Raw genomic sequence first — 27,945 nt, forward strand, 5'->3', positions numbered from 1 at the left:
GACCACGTTGCCTTTTTCTCTTCCCTAGGGGAGCTTTCTCCATTGTCCGCAGATGCGTGAAAGTTTTATCTGGTCAGGAGTATGCAGCAAAAATCATTAACACCAAGAAGCTTTCAGCTCGAGGTGAGTGTTGGGTGACAACCTTTATTTCTTCCTAGCTGCTACAGATAGATAAGGTCACGGCTCCATATGGAATAAATCTAGATCCTATCTGTGGAAAACTAATTAAAAAAACTCAGAATGTGGGATGGGAGAGGGCGCATGTGTCACCGAGACGGAGAAGATGAGACGTAACTGATAAGCTGGTGGGAGCTGAATCCATACAAGAGGCTTAGACTTATGTTGTAATTACCAAGTGACATGGAAGCCTCAGCGCTGCACAAATGGGGGCAATTAGGTCAGATACATATACTGCCATTATTTTTACTTTATAGTAAGAAAAGCAAGAAGGAAAAGCAATGTTGGCTCAATTCACACACACCAACTCTATTCTAGCTGAACAGAGCCTTATTATACCTTATTAGAAATCAGCCAAATCTGTCAAGGTTCTTTGTATTCTGTATCAAAATGAATAGTGTAGTAATTTTATGTGCTGCCATATCGTACTCCAGTAAGGCCCGCTTCACATCTGTCCATGGGTTTCCGTTCAGGGAGTCCGCTTAGGGACCCCCCAAACAGAAACCTAATCTGCATAAAAAGCAGTTACCTTAGGATACCCACACGAAAAATGTGGAGAGAAAGGTGCTGCTTGCAGTGCTTTTCTCTCTGCATTTTTCATGTGGAGAGGGGGACGGAATAGCCTGAACGCAGATGTGAATTGTGCCTAAGGAGAAAATAATCCATTAAAGACAGTTCCAATTTTTTTTTAATAGGATAAGTGCAAGAAATTGTATAAAACAGTGGAAAACCACTACCGCTTAAAGAGGACATTTCACTACTTCCACCAATGTCAACTCTTTGAATCCTTCAATAGGCACTACTGCACTGATTCCAGAGCAGTTAGAATTTCTTAGAACACACTGGATCAAGGGTTGCCAATTTTACAATAATTCCAAAAAAGGGGGCACCCCCACTAAATAGGATAAAACGTAACCTTTATTTATAATATTTTTTAAAAAAATTAAAATACCCCAACACAGTATTCGGCCCCTATAATTCTTGCAAAGGGCATATGTGTAAGTGTGTCTATCCACTCTACAGATTGAATAAGAGTGAATTAAATTTCTCCCAGACTCACAGGGTGTGTTTCTAACAAATGCTTCACACGTCTCCCTGTGACTGAGATTCCAAAAAAGGGGGCACCCCCACTAAATAGGATAAAACGTAACCTTTATTTATAATATTTTTTTTTTAAATTAAAATACCCCAACACAGTATTCGGCCCCTATAATTCTTGCAAAGGGCATAATTCACTCTTATTCAATCTGTAGAGTGGATAGACACACTTACACATATGCCCTTTGCAAGAATTATAGGGGCCGAATACTGTGTTGGGGTATTTTAATTTAAAAAAAAAAATATTATAAATAAAGGTTACGTTTTATCCTATTTAGTGGGGGTGCCCCCTTTTTTGGAATTACAGTTAGAATTTCTTCTCTAGCCCTCACCATTCCTGAGCAATCATTTCTGTTATAGCACATGCCTCTAACAGGTCCTAATAGAAAGGCTGTGATGGCAGCCATATGAGCCACTGTTGCTAGCGATTGCACTGTAAGGGCCAATGGAGGTGTTAGTTTCACTGAAAGACATCTTAGACTTTACAGTCACTATTTATTGAAGCATGCTAAGGATTAAACGGGCTCTATAATTGGGAAAAGTCATTTTTAACTAAGCACCTACTTGCATAGACTTTAGAAAGACTATTCCACACATAACTTTTGTATGTTTATCACCTCAGTAGTTTTTGAATGAGACCGTTTTTATTCATATGCTAATTAGCCTCCAGTGTGCGCACCAGAAGTCTCAGCGAGCACTCTCATACACACATAGCAGAGAGAGAGGAGTGCTCACTGAGACTTCCGGAGTGCATGCTGGGGGGCTAATTAGCATATGAATAAAACATATTTTCTATTAATTAGAAAAAAAAATCCCTAATTCAACAAATGGTTAATGTTGCTACATATTAAAACAAATAATCTCACTGTGTTATCTATGCCAATGCATTTACAGGGTCAGGGGATAATCGTACACATCAGGGAGAGGTGTGTGCCTACATAGGCAGTACGGAAACTTACAAATCATTCCTGCTCCGCTAGGGATTCTGGGTAAAAAAATTTTTACCACGGCATTTACAGTACTTTATTACATTCTTTATTACAGGCTCATTCACAATTCTGTAGTATTCAGAGCTGAAACCTTACAGTATTCCTTACTGGCTCATTGTCTACTTAGAGCTTGCTTTGGTGCTATGTCTTTTGGGCAGTATGCATTACGCCAGGCTTTGTGCTGTGATCTGATACAGGGGAAACTACATGTCTTGAAATTGTGCTGAGGAGTGGACCCACCAAGTGAATACTAGCATGCTACAGCATTCATAATGGAGGGGACTGTTAGTAGGGGCTCTGTGATGGACTGTTATTGGGGGGAATTGTTTAGGAGCTGTTAAGTAGGAATCTTATGAAAAATGGATGATACTGTTCATGTGGTGCCCTTATGGTACTGTTAAAGGGGGCACTTTTAAAGGGTTTGCCCCGTTTCACCAAATAAATGTTACTTAGAATTTTCCAACATTTTTTCTGTATCAATTCCTCACAGTTTTCTAGATCTCTGCTTGTTGTCATTCACTCTGCTTACTGCCAGTGGATAAAAATCAGTCCATGGTCATGTGATATACAGTCCATGGTCATGTGATATATAGTCCATGCCCATGTGATATACAGTCCACGGTCTTGTGATGGACACACAGGTTCACAGCTCGTTGCAGTCACAGAAATCAGACCTGTGAGTTGTAATGAGACGTGCGCCACATGACCATGTACTATCCAAGGACAAGCAGAGATTTAGAAAACTTTGACGAATTGATACAGAAAGTATATTGGACAATTGTACAATTTTCCATTATACAACAATAACATTTATTAAAATTTGATAATCCCTTTAATAGGAGACCTCTGGCGGTAGTGTAATTGGGGACAGCTTTTAATGCTGGCACCTTCATGACACTATTGAACGATATGGGACTGCCTGTTCTTGTGACTAATGGGGGTCCCTACCCCTTAGCCGCTATCCTATGGATAGGGTACATGTTGTCTTGTGGTGCACTAATCCTAATGTCTCTTTAGTACAGTTTGTGGCTGACTCAGGTTCTTAACATTACTGCTGTCTTTATTACAGTAGGTATACAGAGGTTTCCATATTACACCAATAGAGATCTCTGTGGTGGCCCCTCAATGTAATGTGCTGATCGTGACATATTCATCTATGTTTCAGGCATCTGGACTAGTAGATGCTACCGCAGTATGCATGGCCCAATACAACTGAAACAATGGATAATGTGCCTGAAAAGGGAGAGCAATGACAATAACAACAGCGGGTGACCGGTCACAAGTCAGTGCTTTACCAATCGCTCTTCTGACCGTTTAGCTCCATCCATATCCATATGCTCCAAATATAATTCACAATAATTCACACCATGTTTTACTTCCTCAGTAGGAGATAATGGTCATATCAGATCACCAGATGGTATACATTTTCTGGAATCCTAAATTATAATCTATTTATGGGATCCAAAGTAAATTCTCATTGCTGCAACCCCTACCAGTCACAAAAAGAAATATCCTGTATCCCAGGCTTGAATGGAGTACCAGTCATGGATATGTAGTGTTCAACGTCTATGGGACAGCCAAAAAGAACAAGTACAGTATTCACCTATATCTGTCAGGCCCATAGATATAACTAGAATGGCTGCGTGTATTCTTGACTGCCAGGCCATTCCAATGGAAGACACAGGATTCCCTTTCTCATGATTTTTAGGTGACCCGATAGCCATGCTGTGAATGGTCCGACAATTATCACCTATACTGTGAATAAAATAGGGGAACCCTTTTGACCACTTCAGGTTTAGGCCATTTCCCTTGGCTCATGGCTATGTACATCTTTGGCTTGGAGGTACATGTGGTTTTGAAGGCTAAATCTTTTTTATTTTTTTGTTTGGTTATTCAAATAATTTTTACATTTTGTTTCTGGTGATATCTAGGGCTTTATTTTTATATCATTTTAAATTTAGAAGTTTTTTTTTCTTTTATCTTCAGAAAAATAACAGGAAAACATCTGTTTCTCACCTGTTTTCCAGGTAGCACAAAGTGATAAGGTCAGAGTCGCGTTTATGACTAATTGACCAATAATCCCCGGTAACTATCCTCATCCTAATTAATTAGGCTGAGTGCCAGGCGCTAAAGAACTCACACCATTCTGTATTGGTATTCATTTTTTTCACCTTTATTCAAGACCACGGGGGTTAAATAGTAGCAGAGAAAGGAAGTGATATAACAACAACATAAGTTTTCATATTCATTCCTGATTGGTATGGTACAGCTCAATCAAACAGAAAAAGTTTAAGCAGTGCCATATATAGCCAGCTGCTCCCGGTCCTGCGTGTTAACCTTGGGGCGCTGTCTTGTGGCAGCAAGCCAAGCATTTGTTTTTCTTGCACCCATCTTGGATACAGGCGCCATCTTATCATACAGTGTTGGCCAAACGTATTGGCACTCCTGCAATTCTGTCAGATAATACTCATTTTCTTCCAGAAAATGATTGCTATCACAAATTCTTTGGTATTATTATCTTCATTTAATTTGTCTTCAATGGAAAACCACAAAAACAATTGTCAAAAAGCCAATTTGGATATAATTCTACAGCAAACATAAAAAAAGGGGGTGGACAAAAGTATTGGCACTATTTGAAAAATCATGTGATGCTTCTCTAATTTGTCTAATTAACAGCACCTGTTACTTACCTGAGGCACCTAACAGGTGGTGCAATAACTAAATCACACTTGCAGCCACTTGAAATGGATTAAAGTTGATTCAACTTCTGTCCTGTGTCCTTGTGTGTACCACATTGAGCATGGAGAAAAGAAAGAAGACCAAAGAACTGTCTGAGGACTTGAGAAGCAAAATTGTGAGGAAGCATGAGCAATCTCAAGGCTACAAGTCCATCTCCAAAGACCTGAATGTTCCTGTTTGAGAGAAAGCACTGGAGACTTCTAAAGTGGCCAGCAATGAGTCCATACCTGAATCCCACAGAACACCTGTGGAGAGATCTCTTGATGGCAGTTTGGAGAAGGCCCCCTTCAAATCTCAGGGGGGACCTGGAGCAGTTTGCCAAAGAAGAATGGTCTAAAATTCCAGCAGAGCCTTGTAAGAAACTCATTGATGGTTACCGGAAGCGGTTGTTCCCAGTTATTTTGTCTAAAGGTTGTGCTACCAAGTATTAGGCTGAGGGTGCCAATACTTTTGTCCGGACCATTTATGGAGTTTTGTGTAAAATGATCAATGAGTTGACTTTTTTTTTATTCTCTTTTGTGTTTTTTCATTGCAAGCAAAATAAATGAAGATATTAATGCCAAAGCGTTTGTGCTTGCAATCATTTTCTGGAAGAAACTGAGTATTATCTGACAGAATTGCAGGGGTGACAATACTTTTGGCCAACACTGTATAACATTATACGGTATATCTAGCATTCAACTTTTAAGGATAATAATGTTTTTTCATACATTACATGATTATAAACTTCACAAAAGAAAGAAAAAACCCCCCATAGTTTTCCCTCTCCGTTAAAGAGATTATTATATAGGTGAAACACAGTTTTGTGTCATCAGGGGCAATGATTTGGGTGAATTTTTATTTATTTATTTTTTTATGCCAATGAGTTAGAAGATTTTGTTCTTCTCCAATCACACCTAAAGATGATTCCAGTTGTCTGTAATGCAATACAGGGGCTCAGAATGTTGATAAACCACAGACCTACAGAAAGCAATGAGTGGTTCAATGTGTGCCTTGCTTTAGATGTGAGTGTAGAAGCCTAATACATGTAGCAAGTCTTCTTGTGGCACATTTATGACATCATTACAAAGAATTTATATTGTGTGAGCACTTGCTTTGGCGTTAATAAGCCATGCTACATGCACAAGGAAACATTGCCATGGGCCATCCATAATTGGAAACTGCTAATTGGAGAATTCGGAGACAAGAAGCTGAGAATATATACAATGCAATGTTGATAGAATCCATTGTTGGTTGGGGAATTTCACATACATGGATCTTACTTAAGGCATAAATGTTATTAAATAATTCATGGGATGTATATTTACAGGATCACATCTACTGCTGATATATTGTTATCAGATCCTTCTCTTTGCTATTTCTTCCCTAAGATGCAGTCTCAATTTTGCAAAGAATAACAAACCATGAATCAATTTGTGACACCTTCATGCAATGCAGCCCGTAATACAATGGAAAGAGAGATTTTGTGATATTTTGTGATATTGTTTTTGATCAGATCTTTTTGTGGAGATTTTCAAAGTTTAGAAAATGCCGGAACAACACACACAAAAAAATTGCTGTATAGGACCCGTAAAACATGGTCAACATATCAAACGTATCCAGCAAAAGTAGGCCCCCAGCAAGTAGAATAAGTTGTATGCCTCTTGAGCAGTGGCATAACTAGGAATGGCTGGGCCCCATGGCGAACTTTTGACATGGCCCCCCCCCCCAACCGACGTCGAAGACCTCGAACGACCCCCTCCTCCGCACTCTATTATGTCCCTTAGTAAGCCCTGCACACAGTATTATCCCCCATAGTGGCCCCTGCACACAGTATTATGTCCCTTACTGGCCCCTGCACACAGTATTATCCCCCATAGAGGCCCCTGCACACAGTATTATCCCCCATAGTGCCCCCTCACATAGCGAGCCATGGCTAAAGTGCTGCAGAAACGGATGCAGTCGAAACACATTGTATTTTTTTCCACAGTACTTTTCACAGAAAGTCCGCAGGGTTTTCCTAAGTATAATTCACATGTTGCGATCTACATAACTCAACAGTTTTTGAAGTCATAGCAATGTGCAGATAGGATTAGCCACAATCCCATCCACTTGGTAGGTACTGTAAAATGAGGCGTCTTTTGCAGTCATAATGCTGTGTTTGCGTAATGTGGACCCTGGCCTAGCACAAACCCAATTCATAAAGCAGCATATCAAAAAACAAAGTGCAAAGGGCAAATAGGTAAGCAGGTAAATACAAGTGTGCCAAACAAGTGGTTAGACACAAATAAAGCAGATCAATGGATGAGAAAAGAACTGCGCTTGCTCCAAATCCGTTGATTTAACACGTCTTTTATTATGGTTCTATTGTGTATTTAGAACCATAATAAAAGACGTGTTAAATCAACGGATTTGGAGCAAGCGCAGTTCTTTTCTCATCCATTGGTCTGCTTTATTTGTGTCTACTCCACCTTTGGAAGGTGTCGGATGTTGATACTGCTGCTGAAAAGCTCCCGTTTTTAAACCTACTATCCAGTCTGAATAGAAGTCTTGGTGGTTTGCTCGGTGAAACTCCTTTATAAACAAGTGGTTAGGTAATGATTCAAGCTTACCCACACATAGACTATCAGAAGAGTCAATGGTGAGGGCACAGGTCCATCCATGGACTGTAGCCCCTAAAATACAGGTCATCCCTGATGTAATACAAAGGGTGTAAGGAAACTAGACTAATATACACTCAAGAGAGTCCTTACTCAAAAGATAATAATAAAATATAACTTTTATTGATATGGTAAAAAGGTCCATAAAAACCAACCCCCCCTAGAGAGCCCCAATAACCTCTGAATAAATGTTCTCAGAGGGATAAGGCAATGATTTGGTAACTTCTACATTCGGGAACTCTTGTGCACCCAATTGCAACCTATATCCCATGTGCAATTACTGTCCCTTATTACAATGTAACCTAGTATCACCACATTGTTTGCAAAATCTGTAGTGCTAACTTCTGCTCCACATCTCACTATACGCAGGTGAGGTGACTGAATGTCAGGGTGTCCCCTATGTTCAGTCTATTATCATGAGCCCCGTCAATCCACCAATATTATAAGCTCATCTGTTAAACGGATCACCCCTGATACTTTTCATGTCCCTCACTCAACTGCTAGAGAATTCCTCAATTCCTCGACGCGTTTCCCTGTCTCTAGCTCATCAGGAGGTAGATTCTGAGCAGCGTCATATAAACGCACGATGTGCAGTGAAAACCGCAGTTCATGGGATCACGGAGGTTGGCCCCGCTACTTAGGTCATCCCTGACCCCCCACAAAACTCCCACCCTGCCACTAAAGTAAGCTTTCAGCAAATGGATTTGTAAAGCAAATACAACCATAAAGGCATCACTGATCACCATGAAAATGCAGAAAAATCTGCCGACAGCATGTTATAGAGCAGAAGGAGCTGAGCAGACTGACATATATAGTCTATGCGAAAAGATACAGTAGATCTTTGTAACTTGTTTACTAAAATGTATTATGTATGAATGGATACGTACATGTGAATATACCTTTATACTGAATCTTTCCCACAGATCTATATATCAATCTATTCAGCTCCTCCTGCTCTATAACATACTGCTGGCAGATCAGACCAGTAACAAGCTATACTGTACATACTATTTATTATACAATACTAATAATTCTACAATATTATTTCATTTAATTAATCATTTTATTTTGAAATTGGGATGTGTTTCCTCTACGGACTTTTGGCTTTTATTATACTTGTAGGGAAACTGTTTGCATTTCTGTGGGTAAAATTGACATACTGTGATTTACAAAGCCGCAACAGTTTTAGAAATTTTCTGTAATGTGTGGATGGGATTCGCTAGATTTTGCAGGGACTGTAAAGCGTCATGTGGGTCCCTTGGTATAAGCTGAAATCAGAGCGTCAGCTCTATGGTCATCTCTAATGATGAGGAATACTTGTATGAGAATAGGACAATTTTACTGTATGTATAGTCTGAGTTTCAGGATTTGGTGTTACCTTGAAGAATTCATTATCATGTTCTTAGGCCTGACATTATTTTCTTATCAGCTGGCAGCATGTGATAGCAGGCCCATAGAGTTACATCCCACTAATACCTAAATATATACAAACACACAGGATACGTCTTTATTATATTAGTATACGGCTTTGTTCCGTGTTATTTTCAGGACAATGAAAATAATGGAGGCACCAGAACATGGCACGACAGAGACAAAAGGCTCCTAAAAGACTCCTTTGACTATAATAGTGCCCATTGGGTTCCTGGCAGGGAGTCTTGTATATTGCTGCACAATATAACTTACCAGGTTGCACTATTTTGTCTGGCATTTTTAACTTAATTTGAGATGGAAGCTTTTCACAGAGAATCCAGTGCAAATGTGAACAAAGCCTAACACCATACAATCAATGACATTGCAATCAAGGCAAAATATAGGACTAACATTATAGCAGTAAAATCCAATAAGATGCAAATTATTTGTAATAATTTTGAATAATACTCCCATCAGTCTACAGTAATAGGCAGTAGGGTGTCCAATAACGCGGTCATTAGCAGTAAGACACTCATTAGTCTCAGTAATACGCCTAATGAGCCCCATTAGGAGCAGTCATCGGACCAGAAGCAATAACGCCCCATGGTCATACGCAGTATGGGGCTTATTAGTAGACACTGCGGCATTAAATCTTATGCCAACAAAATCTACATTACTACCTGCAGCATCCCAGTGGACACTGCTTAAAATGTTTTATTTTGTTTTATGTCTAATGTGCCACTGTGTTGTATGTATTGATTTATAATGTTTTATATGTGTTCCCACTATATTATAGTATTTTACAGCTTTCCTTATATGTTGTAGGACCTAACCATTGCGGTCTGGCACCCCTCTGTTTTAGATTTGGTATGTTGGGGTGGTCTTCAACAGAACCACTTGAGCATATTGGGTGGTAGCCAGATCAGATAGAGGCCTAGGCCGTAGATACAATCAACACAGAGACAAGATTGTATCTGAGCAGAGGCCTACTTAATTATGCAAGTCATGCCCTTTTTATACCCATCGCAGTGGGCGTACATGGGCAACGTATTTGGACAAATATTTCAATAAGCATTTTCAATTTACACGTATCAAACAGTAATCAGGTGAATTTCCCATCATATGACAGCTAGTCGTCTGTTACGTGGCGAATCAAAGTCCTAGCAATTATTGATTTTCTGGTAACATTCTCTTGATTATTTTGGGACATATTATTTACTTATCATGTTAGCGGTCGTGACACAAATATTGATTAAGTAAATAAGTGTTGAGTACAGGTCACCATGACATGGCTTGATCAGCAAACCTAATCATAAGAGTAGAGCACGAGTATTGCTGGAATACACACACACATATCAAATATATATATATATATATATATATATATATATATATATATATATATATATACATATATATACACTCACTGGCCACTTTATTAGGTACACCATGCTAGTAACGGGTTGGACCCCCTTTTGCCTTCAGAACTGCCTCAATTCTTCGTGGCATAGATTCAACAAGGTGCTGGAAGCATTCCTCAGAGATTTTGGTCCATATTGACATGATGGCATCACACAGTTGCCGCAGATTTGTCGGCTGCACATCCATGATGCGAATCTCCCGTTCCACCACATCCCAAAGATGCTCTATTGGATTGAGATCTGGTGACTGTGGAGGCCATTGGAGTACAGTGAACTCATTGTCATGTTCAAGAAACCAGTCTGAGATGATTCCAGCTTTATGACATGGCACATTATCCTGCTGAAAGTAGCCATCAGATGTTGGGTACATTGTGGTCATAAAGGGATGGACATGGTCAGCAACAATACTCAGGTAGGCTTTGGCGATGCAACGATGCTCAATTGGTACCAAGGGGCCCAAAGAGTGCCAAGAAAATATTCCCCACACCATGACACCACCACCACCAGCCTGAACCGTTGATACAAGGCAGGATGGATCCATGCTTTCATGTTGTTGACGCCAAATTCTGACCCTACCATCCGAATGTCGCAGCAGAAATCGAGACTCATCAGACCAGGCAACGTTTTTCCAATCTTCAATTGTCCAATTTCGATGAGCTTGTGCAAATTGTAGCCTCAGTTTCCTGTTCTTAGCTGAAAGGAGTGGCACCCGGTGTGGTCTTCTGCTGCTGTAGCCCATCTGCCTCAAAGTTCGACGTACTGTGCGTTCAGAGATGCTCTTCTGGCTACCTTGGTTGTAACGGGTGGCTATTTGAGTCACTGTTGCCTTTCTATCAGCTCGAACCAGTCTGGCCATTCTCCTCTGACCTCTGGCATCAACAACGCATTTCCGCCCACAGAACTGCCGCTCACTGGATGTTTTTTCTTTTTCGGACCATTCTCTGTAAACCCTAGAGATGGTTGTGCGTGAAAATCCCAGTAGATCAGCAGTTTCTGAAATACTCAGACCAGCCCTTCTGGCACCAACAACCATGCCACGTTCAAAGGCACTCAAATCACCTTTCTTCCCCATACTGATGCTCGGTTTGAACTGCAGGAGATTGTCTTGACCATGTCTACATGCCTAAATGCACTGAGTTGCCGCCATGTGATTGGCTGATTAGAAATTAAGTGTTAACGAGCAGTTGGACAGGTGTACCTAATAAAGTGGCCGGTGAGTGTATATATATATTACCCTATCAGGTATATTACTAGCCAATTAGTGGCCTAGGTTAAGGGAACGAGATGGAGAGTTGTATGTTAGCACTGATGCAGGCAAGACAACATGCTGAATGTATTGAAGCCTCTAAGGGCTAGTTCACACGGGGATTCCGCATGTGCGCTTTCCGTTGCGGCTGCCATGACGGGATGCCGGTGCAGTCCACTATTTTCCCCTCCATTGGGAAAAGAAGTACTACATGGAGGCCACTCACACAGCTCACATTCGCCAGGGCCTTTCTACTCAGTCTAATAGAAGAGGGTTCCATCTTCCTATGATGCTTAGTTAGTCCATTACTGAGGAGATGACACATCAAGATCCTCCTACAGATCTATTCGTCTTTTATGGAACATATTATTTTTAGCACAGGGTTTTGTTTGCTTGCCTTGTTGAGTTGGGGAGGTATTCCAGTTCCACATAAAAAAGTTCATAAGACATCCTCTCTTATGGCAAATTGAATTCTATTCAGAATTTTCTATCAGTGCTCAATTTTTTTTGCAATTGAGAGTGTTTTGCAACACGACCTCTTCACATTTCTTAAAAAGATGCAGGGTGACACAGCAATCTTTGGTCAGTCAATTCACAATGTAACCTCAGCATAATAGTGGCTCTTCACTGGCAGAACTAACATGTCCATGTATTATGGGCAGCCATTCATTTGAATAGGTGCCGTACAATAACAGATGCCAGCTTTCAAAGAATTGAAAGAGAGAGAGAATGTGTGGTACAGTGAACTTAAGCCCACCCACCTCTACTTTGACTCCACCCACTCATATCCATTTCTCTTTGTGCCTCCCCACAGTATAATGCCCATATATTTGCCCTTACATGATACACTTCCACATTATAATGTGCTCCTCCAGCTGCCTCATAGTATAAACTCCCCTTCCAGTTGCCCCCGCAGTATAAAGCTCTTCTCTTGATGCACCCATAGTGTGTCGTCCAGCGGCCCCAACATTTTAATATCCCTTTCCAAGTACCCCAACATTTTAATGACCCCCTCCAGTTGCCTGGGTTTAATGTCCCCTTTCAGCTACCCCTACAGTATAAAGACTTCCTCCAGTTGCCCACACTATTGAATGTTCCCCACCATCTGCCCCTACATCTGAATGTCCCTTTCCAGCTGCCCCAACATTTTAATGACCCTGTCCAGTTGCCCCGGTTTAGTGTCCCCCTTCAGCTACCCCTACTGTATAAAAACTTCCTCCAGTTGCCCACACTGTTGAATGTCCCCCACCATCTGCCCCTACAGTTTAATGTCCCCCCTGAAGTTGCCACTACAATATTATGTCCCTCTCCTAGTGCCAAACAACCCATTGGTTGTCTCTGGTTTCGGAAGCTTCAGAGAGCAGCAGTTGCAATATACAGTAAGTGATGTCATCACATCGCACCTACAGCAGAGACAGGAGCCAAAAGATGAAGCAGGAAGCAGATGGCTCCCTGCTTCACCATTATATCCATCTCATGTCTGTCAGGAGGAATTGAAGCTGTGTGAGAAGGTGACAGGCAGAGTGCTGGAGTCACAATATATATCCCCCAGTTTCCTGACATATGTGTGGTCCAGTGCGGGTCTTGAATAGGCCTCAGCCCCAGGCGTGGGTCCTGGGCTTGTTACTGGCCCATAAAAGACTGCAGAACCTACACTTCAGGGCAGATACTGGGAGTGAGAGGAGGTGCCTGGGTCTGTCCTGGAGAGCTGAGTTTTAGTGAGACCAAACTGGGACTCGTTTATTTTTGTTTGATTCAGTGTCTGGACATAAACCACACATAGTTAGACTTAATCTGTATTAGTTAGAGCTCGGACGAGCAGGAGTTTTGTCTTGCCTTTTGCCTGAAGTTAAGGCTGTATTTTATTTTGATTATTTTTGTACCAGACCTGAAGGTTTATTTATTTTGCTGTTTTTACTAAATAAACCTGTTTGCACTGGATTTTGTGTCCCTGTCTCTGACTGTTTGGGTCTGCACCATTGGTGCTACCGAGCTACCTTCCCCACAGCTGGGACATACTTCCTGCCTACTGGGACAGAAGAACTGTCCCACTGAATCTGGGACATTGTGAGTATGTAGTGCTACATTATCTGCATGATCGGAAGCAGCCATACTTAGGGATGCCAGGGGTTAAAGAAGCTTTGTTGTGTGAAACATGTAGCAAATTTGATGTCAAAATTGCACTTTCCCACCTCCTAGCATGAACAGAAGTACACCCTTACATTTTACTTTAGTCTCCCATATGTCTAAGGCTAGATTGACATAAAGTAGGTGCAAAACAGGCCAAGAAAAAGATCCATTTTTCATGGCTGTCTTGACCCCAAGGAGCACCTGTTTTCACTGACACTATACTTTGATGGCGCTGAATAAGGGACCATCAAAAAACAGTCATGTGAGTAGCCCCAATTTATTGACATTGAAATTAACACTGACGGGTGACGTCCGTTTTTTTAACAGCCATCTGAATGTAGTCTACAATTACAGAAATGGAGCATTGCTCTGGATCTTACTTGCCCTGTGTTGACACTGTAGTCTTATTCTGAGTTTGTTTAGTATAGGGTCCTATCTGAATGAGGTTGCTTTGTCAGAGAAGCTGAGTTTTACTATTTTTGATCAAATATACTATCTATCTATCTATCTATCTATCTATCTATCTATCTATCTATCTATTTATCTATCTACTGTATTGGCCTATCTCCAGATAATGATCAGCTTCACTCTTGAATGACTGACTTGCCAACAGGAATAGATTTCTTGAAGAAGGAGTCTGATAAAAGCATTATCTCCGGTGTCATTGTAGGTGTACCGATGTCTCCTTATCTCTGTCATCCAGAACTTTAGCTTAACATGACACTTTGACAGCTCGTACATTGCCAACCTGCATTTCAGTCTATTTTCTCACATAAGCAGCATCTCACCAGAAGACAAGTCTTACACAGTGAAGAACATATTAGGTTTATGGTCCTGACATCACAGTGCTCATATATTTGTGGCTGAATTTCTAATACTTTCCTAATGGCTCTAATGGTCCATATGCAGACCATAGTTTTCGGGCTAAAAATGACGATATATGCAGAATGAGGACAGGTGCATTATTTTTCTAATCTGGTACCACCACGTCTAATCTGGAGTTAAATTGGGCATACTAAACTAGTGTGCATGCTGACAGCTAACCCGCTGTGATGTACGATGGCTGCATAGTCCATAGCTTGAAATTAGTAAGAGACCAGTAGCGATTCCTGCCGGTGTGCTGCAAAAAAACCATCCAATTTTAGGTGGCTTTTGGGCAGTGTCTTTCTGCCTCTATTGTGCATCCGTTCCTTACCTTTTGCGAAACATTTGCTTGCTATCAGTGAACAGAAACATTCATGTTTAGATTCAGACAGAGGGAGAGGTCACTTGATGCTCTAGAGCCCCAGTGCAAATTCTGTAATGTGGCTCCCACTTACCATGTATTATGTATAATATTGATGTTTTCTTATAATATAGAGAAGACTTTGGGACCCGTCAGGCTCCTGGAGAGATAACAATTGGTACCTCTGCACCCTTATAGTGAGATTCCTGGATTCAGAAGTTGTAATTTTCTGTCCATTCCTAGTTCTGCATGTCCAGCTAAAAATTATGTTGCTAAGGATTACAGAGTGTAGGTACAGCAAAGGAGGACCACAGCCACCGATGATATCAATATAGTACTGTGCAAAAGATTTAGACAGGTGTAGAAAAAAGCTGCAAAGTAAGAATTCTTTAAAAATAAAAAACAAAGTGTTAATAGTTTATTGTTGTCAATTAACAAAATGAAGTGATTAAAGTAAAGAGAAATCTAAATCCGATCAATATTTGGTGTGACCTTTGCCATTTGGAGGAGGAGACCTGGAAGTGATGGTATGGCCTCCATAGAGCTCTGATCTCAACATCATCCAGTCTGTCTGGGATTACATGCAGAGAGAGAAGGATTGGAGCAAGCCTACATCCACAGAATATCTGGGTTTAGTTCTCCAAGATGGCAGGAACAACCTCCCTGTCAAGTTCCTTCAAAATTGTCTGCAAGAATAACTGATGGAAGGCCAAAGGCAAAGGTCACACCAAATATTGATAGGATTTACATTTATCTTTTCTTCATTTTGTAATTGACAAAAATAAACTATTAACCCTTCTATTTTCTAAAGCATTCTGATTTTGCAGATTCCCCTGCTTAAAACTTTTTCACAGTACTATCCTGATATCATCTGTGGCTATGCTTCTCCTTAATCAGAATCTCGTACTTTTGCCTCTTAGGCTTTGTTCACACCACGGAATTTGTTGCAGATTTCACCCACGAATCTGGAGCAGATTCTTCGTGGAATCCTGGGAATTGTTTCCAATGGGAGGCAGAGATTGCAGCAGGAAGCAGAAAAAAGAAGAGTCCTGGTCGATCTTGCCGCAACGAGTCCGCAACTTGAGATTCCCCCCTAAGTAGGCCTATTCATCCGGGCCTAATTGGGAGCAGGATGCCACAATGGAAGGCTGATGCACTGCATTCCTACTATACAGCAATTTATCTATAGTTGCCTAAAACTTCTGCACATGACATATATATATGTGTGTGTGTGTGTGTGTGTGTGTAAAGATTTAGTCTCTACATTGTCACTGAATAACTTTTTAATACTATACGTCATCGTTGGCTTTCATAAGAGAAAGATCAGCTCCAATTCAGCACGGTGCATACAAGGCAGCACACAACAGATGGTCATGACAGCGTCTATTGATGGTGCCATCATTGGACAATGGCTGTGACTTTGCTCCTGACCTCCTCCCGATCACAGACAAACACGATTATTCAATCCGATGTGATGTCATTAATGCTAGAATACATCGCAGTTACTGAAAAGTGCCAATGATGTGTTGTCTCATCTCACATCAATTAAAAGTGTCAGGATTATCACCGACGCTCTATTTATCTGGAGTTGTTGTGGCTTTGCATCTAATACATTTTTGCAGATATTCACCTGCTTTAATGTTACTAAGGGTCATGTTGGAGCTATGTAGGAACTCGGCAGGTAAGTTATTAATGCTGGGAGGAAGAGCAGAAGACGTGATAGAGTTCTTAGATACCTGGAACACTGTCCATTAAAGCGTCTATATAGTAAAGTATAGAAATGCCTGTGATAGTAATACAAGAACTGAGGGGCTTTGGAGTAAAGCCTTATTCACATGGCTGTGCCATTTTTCACGGGTTTTAAGTGCATGGATGGGACTTATTGACATGGCAGTGAATGACGTCCATGCAACTTCCATTTTTGTCTCCCCAATAAGCGAGAGATGATTTGTGTCTGCTTATGTTATGCCCTGGAGTCTTTGATGCCTGCGCCAAATATTTGTTCCTTACAGCCTGCAAGTTTTTGGTCTACAGATTTTGTCTGCTGATTTGCTCTAAATATTTGTCTCATGGTAAAGCTTGACACTATTAGGGGGCGTTCACACTACCGTCAGTGTCCGACAGGTAGTGTCCGCTCCTTCCTTCACTGTCCGCTTGTAAAGTTGTCCGACTTTTCAAGTGGACAGAAAAAACCTACGTCGGGATTTCTGTCTGCTTGAAAAGTCGAACATCTTTACATGCGGACAGTGAAGAACAGGCACGAAGTGCAATAGAACGCACCCGATCGCCATTTAAGTGAATGACAAGTGTCACGGACACAGCTAGTGTCCGCTCCTAATGTCCGTGCAAGATTTTGATCGGACACTAGGAGCGGACACTACCTGTCGGACACTGACGGTAGTGTGAACGCCCCCTAAGTCAGATGATAGTTGAGTCACAATTTTGGAGCTTCTAGAAACACTCCATATTTACAAAGGTGCATACGACCATTTCATAAATATATCTAACACTACGAACAGGATTCATAGTTTAACAGTATTGATAAATGTGCCCCTTTAAATTCAAGGTGTTCTAAACACAACCATGTGACGGCCATTGCTGTTTTACACTGTCGTATGAATAAGATCTAAGGGTCCATGAAAACGATCAAGTGTGCATCCAAGTTGGTAGCCAATGTTGTCACAAAATGCAGTTGGATGACATTCAAGTAAACTTCATGGTACGTTCACGTCTATGGGGCTTCCGGATCCATTCCGAAAACATGCAACAGGATAGGACCTGCCCTATAATCATCTGTGTTATTGGAAGAGATAACACTACACAACAAAAAAAACCTTTCCGCGGATATCTTGGTATACAATAATCGATCTTAGTCAATTTGAACATGCTGATTTCAAATATGCAAACTGTTTCTCTATCACCCTCCATTCTTGAAATATCCACGATCTTAAATTTTATATTTCAGTTAATTACTTCAAAACATAAGAAATGTAATTTTTGCACAAAAACTTGTATTTTAAAAGTTATTGCTACATGAATTTTAAACATAAAACAGCTACTGACATTATATATAACATACATAATTATATGATAAAAAAAAATTCAGTTTGAAGTCAAATATCTGTAAAATATGTGCAAAAATATCATAGGAACTCCAAACGCCATGTGATTGTTTTTCTCTGTCTTCCTGATCCAACCATGCAAGTTGCATGAATACGTCAAACAGATGAACTTTGGTGCCCATGACTTACCACAATCCACCTTCGAATCAGAGTACAGTTCGTATGCTTTCTTTAGTAACGGCGTGAAACTCTTCTGATGTGACTTGTCTGTTACAAAGCCGCACACATAGTAAAAATGATCAGGTGAATTTACGCATCTTCTGGTCGCCATATTTTTAACGAATCACCACATTAAAGGGGCTCTATCATATGCTAATGAGCCTTCTCCGTGCATCCTGGAAGTCTCTTCGTGCACTGTCTCCTGTGTATATAGCACAGGCTGCTTCTGCTGACTCCTCCTCCCTGCTCTCATACATAGTACACAGCAGGGAGAGGAGAGCTGGCTGATAACTTCTTGTGCATGCCGGAGCCTAAGGGCGGGTTTACATCTGTGCCCAATCTCCATTTTTCAGGTTTCCGTCTTCTGCTGACAAAAGACGGAAACTTGGCAGACAGTGTCCAGCTGTGAGCGCCCGTGAGCGTTTTGTGCTCTCCATGGCAAAACCTTTTTTTTTTTTTTTTTTTTTTTTTTTTAACTGGACACAAAGTCCTGCATGTCCGACTTTGTGTCCGTTTAAAAGAAAACTGTTTTGCCGCGGAGACCAGAAGACGCTCACAGGCGCTCACGGCCGGGCACTTTCCAAACCTATTCAAATGAATGGGTTTGAAAAAGGACTGCAGGTTTCCATCTCCTGTCCAGTTTCGGGCAGGAAACGGAAACCTGCAAAATGGAGACCCGGGGCGCAGATGTGAACCTGCTGTAATTAGCATGTGAATAAAAACGGACTTATTCAAACACTACTGAGGGAATTTACATATAAAAGGTAGGTGTGGAATAGCCTTTCTAAAGCCTATGCAAAGATGTGCTTAGCTAAATATGACTTTTCCCAATGATAGAGCCCCATTAATAAATAATTATAATACAATATTCTTATATATATATATATATATATATATATATACTGTATATATATATACTTTATTGAAAACATATACATGTTATATAATTTTGTATACTGTCAGAAGCTTGTAGTCCTATTTAAGCAAAATAAAAACACTTACTCGACAATATCTTAAGAATCTGACCTGATAGAGCAAAACGGTTTTCAAATTTGAAATCAGCATAAAAAACTGCTTAAGAAACACTTAATGACATTTAAGATATCCACAGCCTGTTTTCCAGTGTAATCACTGTACCCTACAACGCTCTCCATAAGGCTGCACCATCCTACATATCTTTCCCAATGCCCTTCTACTCAGGCCCCCACACAGTATATGAACCCCTTTTTTTTTAGTCTCCCCATATACAGAATATGACCTCCTTTATATGCCCCACCACACACACACACACACTGTATATAACCATCCTTTTCTTTCCTCCAGCACAGTATACAACTCCCTTTTGGCCTACACACAGTATATGACCACCTTTTTCTGGCCCCCCATTGTATATGACCCCATTTATTTTCCTCCCCACTGTATATGACGGCCCCCCTCACAACATATAATCTTCCTTTTTTTATGCTCCCCTTCCCCAATATAGGTTAAGCTGCTACCTATTGTATAGCCTGTACAGGCTTCCACTGCCAACATCTGGACATAGGATCCTGGCTTTCTTCCACCTGCCAGGGAAGGAGTGTGGATGTGTGAGTAAGTTATTGGCCGCTACCTACTGCAATAATAGAATAAGTAGCTGCTGATTATAAAATATATATATTGCCCCTTCAGTTTATCCCATGAGGGGACCTGAGGTGATGGCATCCCTACTTCTACCACCCTACCCATTCTCTCTTTTCTCCCAGTGATCTAAAATGACCCCCCCCCCCTATTTGTTTCTCCCACTCCTATTTTGAAAACTTTTTTTGAGCTGCATAAGATCTTTGTAATGTGCTTACCAGGCAATCGGGTGAATTCTCAATATGTGTCATTTTAGACATATCTTCTTAGGCAGACTTATCACATTCCCTAATTTAGCTCCTCTCCAATCTCTGTACCAATAAGCTTTTACCTTTTTTGTCACCCCATTTCCTCATAGATTGCAAGCTCTTGTAAGCAGGACCCTCACTCCTAGTATTTAATTGTTCTTAATAAAGACTATTATTATTCTTTTTAAGCAAAGGTTGGTGTAGACAAGGAGTTTCACTGTTAATCTAGTCATACATGATGGGACCAGTGATATTCCTGACAACATATGTCGGAGGAGGCTCTGTGGCGAACTATTGACATGTCCCCTCCCCCTTCCCGACCTACGCCGAAGACCCTGACCGACCCCCCCCCCCGCATTCCTGCACGCTCTACTATGCCCCATAGTGGCCCCTGCACACACTATTATGCTCCATAGTGGCCCCTGTACATACTATTACATCCCATAGTGGCCCCTGCACATACTATTATGCCCCATAGTGGCCCTTGTACTTAATATTACGCCTCATGGTGGCCCCTATACACAGTATTTTGCCCCATTGTGAACAGCCGTGAACAATTATTATACTCTTGGGTCTTTTCAGGCCCCAGAGTATAATAATCGGAGACCAGGGGGTAACCAACATAGAAAAACACTGTCACTTGCTTATCTCCGGCTCCGTTGCACTCCTCAGTGGTGTTGGCCACCTTCAACAACACAGGTACCGGTCATGTGACGTCATGGACATCACACAACTAGGCCCAAAGAGGTAACTAACACTATTTTTTACGTTCCCTTACCTCTCCCTGGCCTCCGATCATTGTACTCGGGGTTCTGAAAAGACCCCCGAGTATAATAATAGTGTATGTGGGTCCCACGGCGTCACATACCGATCCCGGCCCCTGCCAGGATCGGTAAGTAAATAGGGCCCATTACCGGCTGGAGTAACTCCAGTTGGTAACGTTCTAATAAGAAAAAAAAAAAAAAAAACAAGCAGCGGTAGCGGCTGTCGCCGAGCCCCCTAATGTCCCGGGCCCTGTGGCAGCCGCTACCCCTGCTACCCTGGTAGTTACGCCACTGGCCGTGGCCAAAGGAATCTAGAGCAGATTTCTCTCCATTCAAAGCACAGGCACACACTGCGGAGCCTGCATGGTTTTAGAGGGGTTTGGCCGGAATAGTTGTCAGCCAAATCTATCTAAAACTATCTAAAGTGTATGGTCAGCCTTACTCATAGAGCCAGTCCTGACCTCAGCAGTGATCAGATATTTCCACTTTGTCTGGTTATTCATTTATTGATGACTGTTAGAGAATAGTAAATGGTTTTGCAAATTGTTTCTGGGCTCATGGATAAAAAATTCTGGCATTGTGTTTTTCCATTAATAATAATGTAAGGAGACGTCTCATCTGAGGCTTTGTTCAGTTAAATTCTCCTGGCAATAAAACCATGCAGTCATTCTGCTGTGGGCACACAATGGCTTCTGATTGTTCAGCAGAGTCTTAGTCCTACTGTGTGATCGCTGCCTGTTCTCTAATGCAATTACTTATCATTGTATCTCAGGCAACAACAAGGGAAAAAAAAGCTTTGGTCTCGAAAATAAAGTCTGTAAAGCATAAAATAAAGTGATGGAAGGAACTAAATTAGGAAATGAAAAAGAAAACATAAAAAGAAAAAATCTAAATATATAGATAATGTAAAATATACAGTGTAAACATTCTGGAACACAAAGATATAGAAAATTTACTTTATTCTTTGCTAATTAAGGTTACATGACAACTTTGGTTGTATGATGCAAAGTCATGGACCGGTTGTGTGACCAAAAAACTTGAGAGCTGAGTGTGTAGCAGGGTTCAGCGCACACTCAGCTCTGTTACATCTCTGATGCAGCAGTGCTGAATATGCAGCATGGTTCAGTGCATCTCCGGAGTAGTCGAGCTGAGCGCATGGCCAGCACTGCTACATCTCGGCATAGGAATGCATTGACCAGCGTTGATTGGCTGAATACCTTACAGAGTACAGCATTCGGCCAATCAACGTTGGTTGTGCTGGAGGAGGCGGAGTCTAAGATCGGTCCACAGCAGTCTCCATTCTGGTCCGATCTTAGACTCCGCCTCCTCACAGACGAGCCTCCAGCAGAACCAGCATTGATTGGCTGAATGCTGTACTCTATATGGAATTCGGACAATCAACGCTGGTCAATGCATTCCTATGGGAAAAAGTCAGCTTGTGCATATCGCAAGCTGGCAGGGATCCCGACGTAATACAGTGACTTGGGCATGTTAGATGCCCCCAGAAATGCTTCCCCTGCTGTCCCAGTTGCATTCCAGGGTGTTAGCATCATTTCCTGGGGTGTCATAGCGGACTTGGTGACCCTCCTGAGTCGAATAGTGGTATGCCTCTAAAAGAGTATTTATTTCCCATAGACTATAATGGGGTTCGATGTTCAATCAAATAGTCGAGTATTGAGCGGCTACTCGAATCGAACTTCGAACATTTTACTGTTCGCTCATCTCTAATCATAACGAAACCAAAGTGCAATACCCAATCTGATCTAGTACAATATGACTATATGTGCACCCAGGTAATGGTCTTCCAATAAACTTATGTGTGCATGAAATTTAGAAGCACTGACACAGCACTGAAATCTTTACAATAACTACAGATGAGACAAGCTGCGTAACATGATGGTGTAAATTATTAAACTCCCAAAATGCTGGGAGCAGATGTCTCATACCAGCTGCGCCCACATGAATACTGGTAAATTTATACAAATTTTCCTGTCTTTACTGTTCAAAGCAATGTGGACAAAGTTCAGTTTAACCACTAAAAAGCAAAGCAGAACATTGGGTTCAGTGTGTTTTTTCAAGATATGTCAGTACTTATAAATTATACCATCCTATGCTTACTGGGTCCAAGCAATCTCTAATCTATGCGCCTCAGCAATGATGTCCTAGCATTGACGTGTAAATGCAATGATCTGCCCAAATCAATGAGGTCACTGCTGAAGTCAATGATTGGTTGTAGTTCTGGATGGGATCATTGATGATGCATTACTTACTGTTTATAACATTGTAATTGGGTTTAAAAAGATTCTATGACTTCTTGAGTCCTGAAAACTCTGCAGAATACGGACACAACAGGAACAAACTACTACCCCATGCTATGTAGGACAGATTCTTGAAAACCAGGCTCGTGTAATCTTGACATATTCCTTGTTTTCCTGCAGGGTGGGCATAAAATGGTTTGAGTTCTTCAGAGGAGATTCTAGGATGTTTAACCCCATGATCTCTCCTACAATGTCACACTAATTAAGTTTTATAAAAAAAATATTAAAGTGTTTCTGGGAATTAAATATTGATATTTCATGAAACATCTGCTCCTAAGGATAGGTCCAATAGTAGGACCCTCACAGATCAGTGTCTCAAAGTAGACTAAGTAGACAAACCAGTGCTACTTCCACTTCCCAGGCCAGTGACGTCACATTTAGTCATCACAAGGTCTGGTTGTATGTTTTATAGAGTGGGACCCTATAGATGACATGTCCTAAGTAGTAGCAGAGGTTGTAGCCTTCAATTCAAGGTATACATGCACATTGGAGAAAATGACTGACTTATTGCTCACATGTAATTCTCTGCCATGATGTGGACAGAGCCTAATATTATCTGAAAAATACATTATCTGTTAAGTCCAGGACTTTGGGAAACATCTCATACAAATGCTATGTGAAATCTCAGGCAGATGTACCTGATGATATCATACTTTATTTCTGCACATTTTTTTTTGTAAACTGGGAATGCCACCAATTTTATAGCCTAAGCCTCCAATGACTAAAGAACCTTAATAAAAAACATGACACACTTACGGCTCACTGCAGACGGTTCCTATTTTTTATTTGCTACTTCCTGGCATCCATTGACTCATCTTAATAGATATGTGGGAGAGGGGGAGATGCAAGAAAATTAATTGTGGATAACACAGTCTGTGCCGAATTTACCAGATATCAACTATCATCAAAGTTCATCCTTAGGACAAGGCTACAGTGTATACTTTTAAAGCCCCTTGTCAGCATCACCCTAGCAACATCGATGGTAAATGTTTTTCATTGTGGCACTAGACAGTTAAAAAGGATGGATCAAGATTGTGTCCTGATCCCAATATCCGTATAGGGATGTCTGTGTTTTGTGTTTCTAGCCTTATGTGGTTATAGACATAGCAAAACTGAGTTGGTCATTTGGTACTTACAATGGACATATGATGAAACTCACTTCCCTCTGGAGGAGAGGGGGGCTGAGTTCTGAGGATCACATTTGCGCTCAGAGCTGTTATCTCTTGCTCTTAGTTTCTGGGCAATCAGGTCAGCTATTTGCATTTTGTAAATAAGGGCTCGGACAGTGCCTGTCCATCTCCATCCTGGCAGCATGTAATTTTATTTTCCCTCCAAACATATGTAGGGTAATATACATTTACTGTGCATGTTTGATTTGCATTTTTAATAGAGTTTAAATAATCATAATAATCTCTCGAGGTAAGGCAATAACTATATCTATTAAAGGGGCTCTATCATTGGGAAAAGTCATTTTTAACTAAGCACATACTTGCATAGTCTTTAGAAAGGCTATTTCACACCTACCTTTTGTATGTAAATCGCCTCAGTAGTTTTTGAATGAGACTGGATTTTATTCACATGCTAATTAGGCTTCAGCGAGCACAGGAAGTTCTCAGCAAGCACTGTTCTCTCTCTGCTGTGTGCTGTGTATGAGAGCAGGGAGATGAGTCATCAGGATCAGCCTGTGCTGTACACACAGGAGAGACAGTGCTCGATGAGACCTCCGGGGTGCACGCTGGAGGCTAATTAGCATATTAATAAAACCGTCTAATTCAAAACTGAGGCAAATTACATACAAAAGGTATGTGTGGAATAGCATTTCTAAAGAGTATGCAAGTATGTGCTTAGTTAAAAATGACTTTTCCCAATGATAGAGCCCCTTTAAGGTAATGCATAGTCTCTTGTCCATCAAAGAAATCCTGCCCATCAGCTTGTTGAAGAATACAGGCTGCAAGAAGAAAGAGCAGGCAAGCTAGTGAGAAAGAGAAATGGCAAAACCCCTTTAAACCTACTGCAACATGGTGAGGAAAAAACAGAAAGAAAAAACTGAATATCACTGTATAAAAAAATAAGTAAATAAATAAGCAACAAAATCAGCTCAGCTCATACTAGAACAATAGTATGGTCAAAAAGAATACTTAAAGGAATCCTAAGTATGTTCAAGTGCATTACTGAGTAAACCTTTTATATTTTTTTCCAGATCATCAAAAACTGGAGCGTGAGGCAAGAATTTGTCGTCTCCTGAAGCATCCAAATATAGGTCAGTCTCAAGCATCTTACAAAAATATTGTGAAATGTGCATAAAAACAGCCCCGACCCCCAAAGCAGCTGGTTGGTAAGCACTGCAATATGTGCTCAACTATCCAAAAAACTTACATGAGCTCAAGTATTCTCTCATTCTCTCTTATGCTCTTCCACTGTTTCATATCTACTATTAAAGCTTCAGCACATTGCACCTTATGTCATATTTAGCGCATATTGAATTACTTCCTAATTTCTGTGTTATTAATGTTTGTTGTTTATTCTTGACTTATGGTGGTCTACTTATTGCCAGGTCCTATGCCAATGATCTAGTCAGGCCAAATAGCCAGTGGCATAACTAAAGTCTTGTGGGCCTGATGCAAACTTTTGTCCCCTTACTCCTTCCTAGAGTGAATTCTCGATAGTGGCGGTTATGGGTGCTGAAGCGATATCTCAAAAACTTGAAAGGGGTACAGCTTTAGCACCCACAACTGCAGTTATCAAGAATATGGTGAGTGAGCAGCACAGCGTGCCACATGTAAGCAATACTGGGACAGATTACATGCTCCGCAGTGGACCCTATATAGTATTATGTGCTCCACAGTGGACCCCACACACTGTTACGTGCTCCACAGTAGCCCCAAAACAGTATTACGTGCTCCATATTGGAGCCCACACAGAATTACGTGATCCACAGTGGCCCCCCAACAGTATTACGTGCTCCATAGTATTCTCTAAACAGTATTAGATTATCCACAGAGGCCCCAAAACAGTATTACATGTTCCATAGTGGCCCCAACACAGTATTATGTGCTCACCAATGGCCCCCACGCAGTATTATGTGCTAATTGTGCCCACCTCCACCAAAGCCTGAACCCCCTATTCCCCCTCTTGTTCACACACAGCCTACACCCCCATTTCCCCCTCTTGCTCACACACAGCCTGCACTCTCAATCCCCCTTCTTGCTTACACACAGCCTGTACCTCCATTACCCCTCTTGCTCACACACAGCCTGTGCTCTCATTCCCCCTTCTTGCTCACACACAGCCTGTATCTCCATTATCCCTCTTGCTTACACACAGCATGCACCCCCCTGTCCCCCTCTTGCTCACACATGTTCTCTTCTTTCATTCTTACCTTCCATCAGTCTCGTTCTCAGCAGCTTCCACACTGTCCTGTACAATCCAGAATAGCTCACACAAGAGTCTGATCATATCCTAGTGGGCTAAAGGACCTTTGATGACACCAACAAATGTCCTTTGGCTCACTAGGATTTAGCATCTACCGCAGGACGAGCCCCAGAGTAGATATTCCGCCTAGGACAGGTGAGTTTAGTATTTTTTTATTTTTATACACCTCCCATGGGCTAGCATTAAATGGAAAGGGGCCCAGTCAGGGTTCTTTCCATTAATAATATGTATAGTGGTCGGGGAACAAGGCTGCCCCCGACCACTGTTGTCCAGGGCCCCGGCCATTTCCAGCTAATCGCAGGCCCAATACCCCTCTGGGCCCGCTCGCAGTCACACTCCCAGCGACCACGATCGTTACGCCACTGCTAATACCAGTAAACCTAATACCAGTGAGCCACAAACTAGTTTAGGTTTTATGGGTTTCCTTAGAGGCTTTGCATTATACCTGGTAATTATTCAGATTGTGCTAACTAAATGCTGAAGGGGTTGATAATGTCTGTAAAGTGCCGCCGAGTATGACGGTACTATATAAATAAGCAAAAAATAACAATAATAATAATGATGATTGAGTTGTCCGATTTATTTTTTTAAGGTTTAAGAGTACTGCTGATGGGGCCAATAACATAAAACTGATTTATCTGGTCTTGGTCCTCTGTTAACAGTGCGGCCGGCCGGTCTGGTTTTCTGTTTGCAGTTGATGATAACATTTTCTATTTGTGCCAGGTCACCACTACAGAACATCAAAGACCTCAACGTTGACCTCTTCACAAATGGCATGTAACAGGTATGATCTGCCATTTGTGAAGAGGTCACTGCCGAGGCCTGCAATTGGTTGCAATGGTCATCTGGCAGAAACAGGACATCACTGTCAACATCAGCCAGGGGACCTGTATGCAGAAGACCAACCTTTTTTTTATGCCATTACCCGCATCAGCAGAACTCTTAATAAGTCGACAAAGGCCATAAAGCCCCTTTAAGGTTTAGAGATAGATTTGAATGTCCTCTTAGCAATCTTTAATATGGAGGCTCTCTACAACTCTATCCCCCACAATTTGGGATTGTAGTCGTGAAATGCTTTTTTCCTCTGTTGCTACACAGACTATAGCCTGAACTATATCCAAAATGAGTACACACTAAAAAACATGTCTGACTGTCAGTGTACTGTACTATAGACTTAAAGGCACTGTGAGGGAAGCCCCATTGCCCCATCA

The 27,945-nt window shown here is 41.3% G+C and overlaps 1 protein-coding gene across 3 annotated transcripts in view; it reads left to right on the forward strand.

The window, feature by feature from the left end:
- Positions 1 to 27,945, forward strand: part of CAMK2A (calcium/calmodulin dependent protein kinase II alpha) — a 176,627-nt gene that overhangs the window by 53,357 nt on the left and 95,325 nt on the right. For all 3 annotated transcript variants that reach the window (XM_075274955.1, XM_075274956.1, XM_075274957.1), the window contains exons 2-3: positions 29 to 123; positions 25,503 to 25,562. In XM_075274955.1, the coding sequence (XP_075131056.1) occupies positions 29 to 123; positions 25,503 to 25,562 (155 nt within the window). The remainder of the gene's footprint in view (positions 1 to 28; positions 124 to 25,502; positions 25,563 to 27,945) is intronic.

Source organism: Leptodactylus fuscus, chromosome 5, assembly GCF_031893055.1.
Source record: "Leptodactylus fuscus isolate aLepFus1 chromosome 5, aLepFus1.hap2, whole genome shotgun sequence".
Taxonomy (NCBI): Eukaryota; Metazoa; Chordata; class Amphibia; order Anura; family Leptodactylidae; genus Leptodactylus; species Leptodactylus fuscus.